Here is a 9900-nt window from a genome sequence, read left to right as displayed (position 1 = left end):
CCAATTTTATAGATATGCGATGATACAAAGAAATTAGATTTTCAGATACAACTTTACACAATGACTGTAGGGAATTATTTACATCACCACTATTCCCTACTTACAATCAAAACCTATCACTATCACAAAACACTACAGCTACATACCTACAAGCATGCGGGAGATAACGCGTGAGTGTAAAAAGAAGAAAAATGAGAGAAGACCAATCGGCTCCTCCCTTCAATTCAGCCAACCACCATCTCCAATCCTTTGACTTTACAGCCAACAACTCACGCATTAAAGCACCAGCCTAACACTTCATTCCTTCTCTCATACACCAACCACCAGAAAGGGAGATGAAGAGAAGTTAATTCCTGCTGCCAACTGCCAAGTATCGAGAGTTCCTTCCCCATTGAATTCAATAATAACAGCAGCCAATCAAGCACAAAATACACAAGGTATTTACACCATCTCAGTTCAGTTCAATTTCTTGCTTCATACAATCATATCAAGCATATGTTTTCAGTTGTATGGAAATACAAATATTACAACTATAGAATGATAGAGAACTAGATGATTAGCTCAACCACAATTTATATATGCTTCTTCGCTAGATAAACGATGAGAATTCATATGACAACAGAAGAAACTTTTGCCTAGTTTTAACTCTTGCATACTCGAGCAACTCAACATACTAAGCACAACAAGGAAAATCAAGTCTTTACAGTAGAGTTTTCTGAAAATTATTCAAATTCACAAACCTCCTATGGAGTGATAAAACGAGAGGGAGGAGAACGAGTCGGACTCCGGGGAAGGGCAGCTCCAACGGGCTGGCCGCTGTCGGCAGAAGCTATCTGTCGTCCCTCGTCAACTCTGGAACAACGACGCCGGCGGATCCAAGAGAGACCGCGGCCGCCGAGACTCCAGTTGACGACGGCGGCGGTGGCTCTGAGCGAGGCGGGCTGCTGGAGATCAGACCAGCGACCTCGATTCCGGGCAAAGCAGCTGCAACTCCGGGCGGCGGCGTTACCTCAGCAGCGGCGACGTCCGGCGATAGAGCTTCCAGGCGTGTCGGCGGACGGCGGCGGTTGCACCAGATCTTCGCTGGTCTTCCAGAGGCGGCGGCGTCGAACCGTGATGAGATGAGAGAAGAAGGCAGCGATTCTTGAGAGGGGCGGGTGGCCGAGGACGGCACCCTCAGCCGGACACGGCCTCGCCGGGGCCGTTCGCGGCGGAGCTGCGGAGGCGGCGGAATTTCGAGGGAGAAGGGGCGGATATGGCGGAACCAAGGGAGAAAGAGAAAAGCTATGTGCGTGTGAGTGAGCGGCTGAAAGGGGGGGAGAAAAGGGCTTGAAGGCTAGGTGTTGGGCTTTGAGGCTTGGGCCAATTGGGCCGATTTTTTTCATTTTTTTTTATTTCAGTTGGGCTTCTTATTTGGGCCGGTTTTCTTTTGATTTAATTTATCAGCTGGGCCTTTATTTTAATTGCTTGGGCTGTAAAATTTTAAGAACTAGCCCTACATTTGGGTAGTCCATAAATTAATTAATTTGACTATAATTAGTTTGATTAATTATTTTAAAGATGATTTGCATAAAAATATTAATATTATTATGTGCATATTTTAAGTTATTACTTATTATATGCTAAGCATGACATGCATTTGCATATGCATTTTGCAATAAAAGTATTTATGATTTAATTGGTTTTAATTATAATTCCAATTTTTAAAGAAAATCGAGTAAGAATATTGTTGGTGTTCTTAACTCAAGAGAAATGTTTTCAATTATTTATTCATTAAATTTTGAAAACCCGGCTAAGTGAATCATAGAATGTTAAGCACTACACCATGACTTAATATTAGATTCAAGGAGATCTATTAAGAATAGAATTTCTTGTAGGCTTTGTGACCAGGGGGATTAGCGCTGCTTTCCCAAGACAGGTTTTTATGTGTATGATCTTCAGGCTTTGCCTATCCAGGTGGGCATTACTTTTACTATACGTATATAGAGATCCCCTGCGTGTCGTAGGCCTCTTATACGAATGAATGCATGAGATGATTTAACTGTTAATTTCAGTTTTATATATCTATCAAATGAGTTTAATGTTACATTTGAGCAAGTTATTTCGTTACAAAATATTTGAGTTAAAGTTATTTCAAGTATTGTCTTGCCATAAAATGTTTAAATTTTAGTATGATATCTATCTGCTTTGGCTTTGCCAATGATGCAATCGAATTCGGGTCCTGAGCAGTTGATAGCTATCCTGCCAGGGCTAGTGTACACCAGTGACCGTGAGTCATCTAGCGGGTTGGCCGGTCAAGTGACCGTGAGAGGTGGCCACCTCTCCGGCACACAGTTTCAGATATGATAGATTACAAAAGAACTTAGTCTGATCAGACGAACTTTAAGAATCACAAATGAACTTAGTAAGCTTGGGCCTTTTTAGCGAAAAACCCCCTTGCTGTACTATTTATGATGGCATGACAGTTTACAGTCTTTAAGCATGTATTTTATACCTAGGCATACGTGCCCACTGAGTGCTTTTGTACTCAGCCCTGCATATGTTTTCTAAATGTGCAGGTTGAGCTGATGTGATGATGGTGCTGCAATGAGCGGAGTTTCCAGGGTTGTTAATAAATAGTTAACCTGTCTAGAATATGTCTTCATACATATGTCTGGCTACTTTCCGCTGCAAGATGTTGTTGATGTTATAGTATGTTATGTCATACTTTGAGTCTTAAGAGAATGGTTTCATATGATGTATAACTTGATTAATGATATTAATTAAGTTTTATGCTGTCTTTCATAGACTATTTTCAATTGAGTATTCATGAATAAAAATGACGAGTTTTATTAAGATGAGTAAGTTTTACGGCTATAAATGACGCCCCTTTTCTTCCCCTTCTTCTTTAACCCCATCCCTAGTCATAGATCACTCAGCTTAACTATCCTTAGTTAGGGCGGGCTGTGACATAATACTAGTGGGCTTTATATTTTTTGGGGCCCCTTAAATTTGGGGGCCCTAGGCCATTGCCCCATTGGCCTAATCAAAGGGCCGGCCCTGATTGCATCCCCTGGCGGAGCGAGGAATTTTTACGGCGATTTTTTTTAGGTGTTCCGTATATTTTACGTGTTTTTTTATTTATTAAAATACAAGTATAAGTATAAGAGAAATAATAAAAGAACTGATCTTGGGTGCAATCGGTTACACCGTGCAACCGGGTTGCACCCTAACCTGCACCCTGACCAAAACCCGCGCACCCTGATCCGAACCATGTAAATGACACTATTTGGTTACTGACACTGCTTGTAATTGACACTATTCGGTTATACAAATGATACTGCGTATAAATGACACTGTGTATAATTGACACTATTCGGAAAATGATACTTTTCTGTAATTGTCAATATAAGATTGTAAATGACACTATAATATTTTAAAGGGATTATGGCCAAAAAATACACGAACTTTGAAAAAAATTATAGTTTTCACATGAACTTTCAATTAAGCCAAAAAAATACATGAATTTATATTTTGTTGTAATTTTCACCCAAGTTTGACTTTCAATGAATTTAGAGCTTAATTGATGGTCGAAATGATGTCAAATATATTAATTTTTGCCTTCTTAAACCTCCGAACTACTAAATACCTCATCATCATAAGTTAGACCAACATCAGGTGAATTTTCGACTGCCAACTAAGCTCTAATTTCGCCGAAAGTCAAACTCAGGTGAAAATTGCAACAAAAATATAAATTCATGTATTTTATGGCTTAATTGAAAATTCATGTGAAAATTGCAGCATTTTTCAAAGTTCGTGTATTTTTTTTCCATTACCCCTATTTTAAATGACACTATAAGATTGAAAATGACACAATAACATTTTAAAATGACTTAGTGTCATTTGTATAACTGAATAATGTCAATTATAATATCATTTGTATAAATGAATAGTATCACTTATAAACAGTGTCATTTGTATAATTGAATAGTGTCAATGATAGGATGCGGGTTCGGATATATGCGTGTTAGAATGCGGGTGGGTCAAGATGCGGGTCAGGGTGCAACCGGTTGTACCCAAGTTTTTGTGGTAATAAAGAACAACATTTTCATAGATTATATAATTTCAATACATTATAAATTTTTTTGGAGCATTTCATACATTTTAGGCATTTTTTTATTAAAAGGCAAGTATAATAATAACAATGAACAACATTTTCATGGATTATATAATTTCAATATATTACAAACTAGTTTAATATATTAAAAAAAATTGGGGCATTTCCGTACATTTTAGGTATTTTTTTTATTAAAAGACAAGTATAATAATAATAAAGAACAAACCTTTTCATATATTCTATAATTTCAATACATTGGAAACTAGTTTCAATACATTATAATTTTTTTTTGGTATTTCGTACCTTTAGGTATTTTTTTATTAAAAGAAAGTACAATAATAATAATATTAATGAACATCATTTTTATAGATTATATAATTTTAAATAACACAATTAACCTTAAATAAATCTTAGAGTTAATATATAAAACTATCCACTTTCATATTGTAAAGATAAAAATTGTCCACTAAGATAAAAATAATAAAAACTGTCCACTTTTTAATTGAAAAGACAGAAATACCCTCATTTAAAAATATGTACTCTCTCTTCCTCTCATTCTCTTCTATCTCTCCACTCTCTTTCTCTCTCTTCTCCCTCACGGTACACTCCCTTCCCCCCTCTCTCTCTCTCACGAAAAACAGATCAATCCCCTCTCTCTGTCGTCGATCTGTCTTCGCCATGGCCACCGCTCATTCCAGCCAGAACTCCGCCGTCGATCTCCCCCAACCGTTGATCTTCCTCCCTGCAGTGTGTTGTGAAGCACGCCGTCGCGGTGTGCCCTAGCATCGCCTCCTGCGACGCTCACTCCGCCATCCTCCCCGCGAATTCCTCGCTGTATGTCGGCTCCAGCCCTCCGTCAGCCCTAAGGTAGCTCCAGTAGAATATGTGCCGACAATTCGCCAGTTGTCGGATCTTATCCTCGTCGTGGAATTCGTCCAAGCAGATTGCAGATTTCTCCAGCCCCTGCTGCCAAATCAGAGAACTTCACCATCGGCAGCAGCTCGTGGATGAGCGCCGCAGAGACGGAGCGCGATTCAGAGGCAAAATGTTGGCGGAGCGGGTATGATGCAGATCCTGGATTGAGGATTTTAATATTTGATTTTCTGGATTAATTCTCATTTTTCTGGCGGAGCGGGTACAAAGAGAGAGTGTTTGTGTGTGTGTGAGAGAGAGAGAGGGTGTGTATGTGTGTTGTGCAGAGGAAGGGGCAGGGAGGTGGGAGTTGGTGGTGGGGTGATGGCTGAGTTTGGGAATTGTAGAAACACAGCCAACATAAAAGCCTGCCACATCAAATCTCACCCCAAACATGGCAAAGCTTAGGAATTGACCATACTTTTCCCATTCCGATCTGCCCCTTCCCCTGCCCCCTTTATATTTCAATCACCATCTCCATTTTACACTACATTTCATCAATATGCCTACATTATGCCCTAATAGTTAGCAGATTTTCAGTTCGATTCCCACTGCGGGCGAAGAGAGAGAGAGAGAAGCTGAAGAAGAAGCATTGTTGCATGGAGCGGCGGAGATGATTAGATCCTGGCAGCCTCTGAAACTTGTGCTTTCCACTGCACTTCCCTATTGTCAATTGAGAGTTGTGATATGAGATTTTGCTCTTCCGTATTGTCAATTGTGAGTTGTGATATGGGAGTATGGTTTCGTGATTTTATGAGTCTAGTTGCTGCTGCTGTCTTTTCAATTGTAGAACTCATTGAGATTGTTGCTACTATCTATTTTGAAATCAAATGATACTTCATTTCATATGAAGAAAATCAACGCCATAGTAATATGGGTCTACATAAAGCAGTGCTAAAAAATAATGCACACCAAGTGTATATATTATATTCAAGAAATCTCAAATTTTAATCCTTAATCTGGTTGCCAATTTGGACAAAGCCTATCCAGATTTGTTGTCAACCAAATTGAAATATGCGAAGGCACAACAGAAGCTAAATAATAGCTTTCTTTCACGGTGTAGAAAGCAATTAAAGATAATTAATTACCAGAGTTGATTCCATTATGTAGAAAGCAATTAAGTGGATGATTTACGAATTTTATTTTAATTGATTGAAAGAGAAAAATAGATTTTGGATAATTGATTAATTATCTTGAATTCACAATAATTCACAACTTAATTTTCTTAAATTCACAATCAGCTCGATGAATTCACAACTTAATATTTTTGAATTTACAACCAAATTTATAAATTCACAACCAAAATAAATTCTAGTTTTAATTGTAAATTCAAACTTTAAAAACCCCAAATTCACAACTACTTGAATTCACAACCAAAATAAATTCATGTTGTGAATTAAATTTTAATTGTGAATTCGACTGGTTGTTAATTCACAATCAAAATATTCTGATTGTGAATTAAATTTTGGTTGTGAATTCGACTGGTTGTGAATTCACAACCAAAAAATTATGGTTGTGAATTAAATTGTAGTTGTGAATTCGACTGGTTATGATTTCACAACAAAAAAATTCTGGTTTAGGGTTTAGGGTTTAGGATTTAGTGTTTAGTGTTTAAGTTTAGGGTTTAGGGTTCACAACTAGGGTTTACAGTTTTAGTTCAGTTCAGTTGTGAATTTACTGTTTCAGTTCAGTTGTGAATTCACAATCATAATAATTCACAACTAGGGTTTAGGGTTTCAGTTTAGTTGAGTTGTGAATTTACTGTTTCAGTTCAGTTGTGAATTCACAATTGTAATAAATCACAACTAGGGTTTAGGTTTAGGGTTTAATGTTTCAGTTCAGTTCAGTTGTGAATTCACAATCGTAATAATTCACAACTAGGGTTTAGGTTTAGGGTTTAGGGTTTCAGTTCAGTTCAGTTGTGAATTTACTGATTAAGTTCATTTGTGAATTTACTGTTTCAGTTCAGTTGTGAATTCACAACTAGGGTTTAGATTTAGGGTTTCAGTTCAGTTCAGTTGTGAATTACTGTTTCAGTTCAGTTGTGAATTCACAATTGTAATAATTCACAACTAGGGTTTAGGTTTAGGGTTTAGTGTGTCAGTTCAGTTCAGTTGTGAATTTACTATTTCAGTTCAGTTGTGAATTCACAACTATGGTTTAGTTTTAGGGTTTAGTGTTTCAGTTCAGTTCAGTTGTGAATTCACAATCGTAATAATTCACAACTAGGGTTTAGGGTCAGTTCAGTTGTGAATTCAAAACCAAAAAAATCTGGTTGTGAATTAAATTTTGATTGTGAATTCGACTGGTTGTGAATTCACAAACAAAAAATTCTGGTTGTGAATTCGATTGGTTGTGAATTCACAATTCACAATCAGTGTGAATTGCGGGATTTTTTAAAGGGGTGAAGTAAAGTGGACATTTTTTTAATTTTTAATGTGAAGGGCATTTTGGTAACAGTGAACATTTTTTAAGTTTTTTATTTTAGTGGACATTTTTTATTTTTACAATATGAAAGTGGTCATTTTAAAAATCAACTCTAAATCTTATATGAGAGAATATAACAAGCAATCAATTTTTATAAAACAAGATTCTTTTATAATTAAGGATAGATACATACATACATACATACATATATATATATATATATATATATATATATATATTTTAAAATTAAAAAAAATCTCAAAAAATTGCTGATTGCATCGTTCATTTGCTGTTTCTTCATTTTTTTTATTTTTTTTAAAGTTTTATCCTCCATATATTGAGATTACAATTCCATTATTGCTGGATCTTTTTTATAATTTTAACATTATAAAATGTACTTAAAACTCGCGCATTCGTCTAAAAGAAGAGCATTTTAATGGCAAGACACGTACGTAAATGCATATATACAGACTTTGATTTTATATGTAATTAACTTATAAAATAAATTATCTCAATAACAATTTAGAAATATTAGAATAAAAATAAATGTATAAAATAAAAAAGATTAATTATAAGATTTCTCCATATATATAATATTCGAACCGGAGTTAGAGTGACGAAGAAGTACTAGTTTTGGTCTTAATTAATTAATTGTAGCTCTAAAAGTAAGAATAATTGTTATAAAATAATATGTTATTTGAAATATACATATATATTCCAAATTAATTGATGCAGAAAAGCCAAATTAAAACGTTCCATATACATGTAAGTAAATATTTTGCGAAGGAACCCGAATAAAATTAAAACGGACATATAGAAAATATATACAAGATGATATATTATAGAAACGATTGGACATATGCATGAAATCAAATAAAGCAGATTCTATCCCTTAAATTCTCAAATAGGTTTCTTGATTATCAAGCCATCCAAACCCTAAAACTTGTTCTATAAGTTTAGCATTTAAAAATTGCGCATCACTAAAGCTTGCCACTCATATTACAGTAGTCGAAAATATGCTCACAGTCACCATGCTTCGCTTAGTTTGTACCTCTACAGTTATTCCCTTCGCTGCAGTTGGTGCAATCGCCTCTCCGAAAATTCGCTTTCTATCCATCGGTAATGCTTTGAGAGAGAGCCCCATCGTTTCCGGCCGCCACTTCTCCTCCGATTCTGGCAACCTCATTGGCCGTAGAATCGTCGGAGCCATAAAATCCCAAATCAAATCCCTCGAGTTGGACATCGTGAAAACTGTCCGTATTCTATTTATCCTTTTGGGTAAACAACACACTAATATTTATCAAATTTTGTATATATGTTGCTACGCAGAGTGGTTTGCCGGCCGATCTCCCGTTCACGGTCGAAGACGACGATCGATACTGCCACATCATGTTGAAAAGGGAATTGGGGGATGAGAGAATCGAAGTCACCGTGAACCCGGTCCACGACGTACCACAAAACAACTCGTCAGAATCCGAGGCGCCATCCGTTCGCATAAACGTGTCCATCTCAAAAGAAAACAAGGGAACATTGGACTTGGGAGCAAATGTCTGTGCTGATCTAGTTTCTGTGAACAAAATATCATTTTCTGAGCCCAATACCTATGTTCCTTCCCTCAGCTATCACACGTGCGTTATTACTTGTTCAATTAATCTTATAGTAATGTTGAATTTGGTTTTGTTAATTAATTTTGGTGAATATAAATGCAGGGAGGCGGCCGAGGCTGATGACTTGGAGGAAGCTTTGTATTGGTTTGTTAGAGATAGAGGTATTGAGGCATCAAATGTTGGCTTCTTGTACAAATATATGGTGGAGAAACGCAGACGTTGGGGTACGGTGTGGGTGCCCGGCCGGAAGCCGGAAACCGATGACCTCAAGAAATTGATGAAATTCGTTGAGGATTGGCACAAGACTACTACTACATCTACATAGACCATACGAGTATTTAATTTATTGTGTATCTAGATTTGGTTTTGCTCATTTTCGCAAGTATTGTCAACTATTGGGAAGCTGTTCCGCAAGCATTTTATGTGTTTGCTAAGTTGTTAACTGAAATGATGTTTTAATTAGTCAATATTGAGCAGCAAACTCGACCAACTGTAATCTTATATCCAAAAGAAATCTTAAGCAAAAATATTGTTTTCTGGGATGCTCTTCTCACGATCGGCTTTTGCATTGTAAGCAGCAACTTGATTTCTCATAAAATAGATTCACTTCATATTTAATATGAAAAATGATATAGTTAATACCATTATTTATACGGTTAAATCCCATTCTTGGAGTGGATGGGGAACTAATTACTAACATCTAACATGACTTTGCCCGATCAAAAAAAAAAAAAAAAAAAAAAAAAAAATCCCATTCTTGCGAACAAGTCAACTTCAAATTCTAAAACATATATTTGTCCAAATGTTTATTGTTGGGTTATATTCAGATGTTAGTTATTTTATTTATTTATTTTTTTT

The 9900-nt window shown here is 36.3% G+C and overlaps 1 protein-coding gene and 1 long non-coding RNA gene across 2 annotated transcripts; both read left to right on the top strand.

Annotated features, from left to right (window-relative positions):
* LOC131022534 (uncharacterized) lies at positions 1 to 2831 on the top strand. The gene is made up of 2 exons (XR_009101324.1): positions 1 to 1956; positions 2559 to 2831. It is a non-coding gene; the product is annotated as an uncharacterized LOC131022534 (long non-coding RNA).
* A 5603-nt stretch (positions 2832 to 8434) lies between these two features.
* On the top strand, positions 8435 to 9381 carry LOC131022533 (uncharacterized protein At2g39795, mitochondrial-like). The gene is made up of 3 exons (XM_057952045.1): positions 8435 to 8688; positions 8765 to 9063; positions 9145 to 9381. The coding sequence occupies exons 1-3, from the start codon at positions 8452 to 8454 to the stop codon at positions 9365 to 9367; spliced, it is 759 nt and encodes a 252-aa protein (XP_057808028.1). The 5' UTR covers positions 8435 to 8451; the 3' UTR covers positions 9368 to 9381.
* Positions 9382 to 9900: the final 519 nt, after the last annotated feature.

This window comes from Salvia miltiorrhiza, chromosome 4 (genome assembly GCF_028751815.1).
Source record: "Salvia miltiorrhiza cultivar Shanhuang (shh) chromosome 4, IMPLAD_Smil_shh, whole genome shotgun sequence".
Taxonomy (NCBI): domain Eukaryota; kingdom Viridiplantae; phylum Streptophyta; class Magnoliopsida; order Lamiales; family Lamiaceae; genus Salvia; species Salvia miltiorrhiza.
The sequence above is the reverse complement of the archived record's forward strand: the minus strand, read 5'-3'. Positions and strand labels throughout refer to the sequence as shown.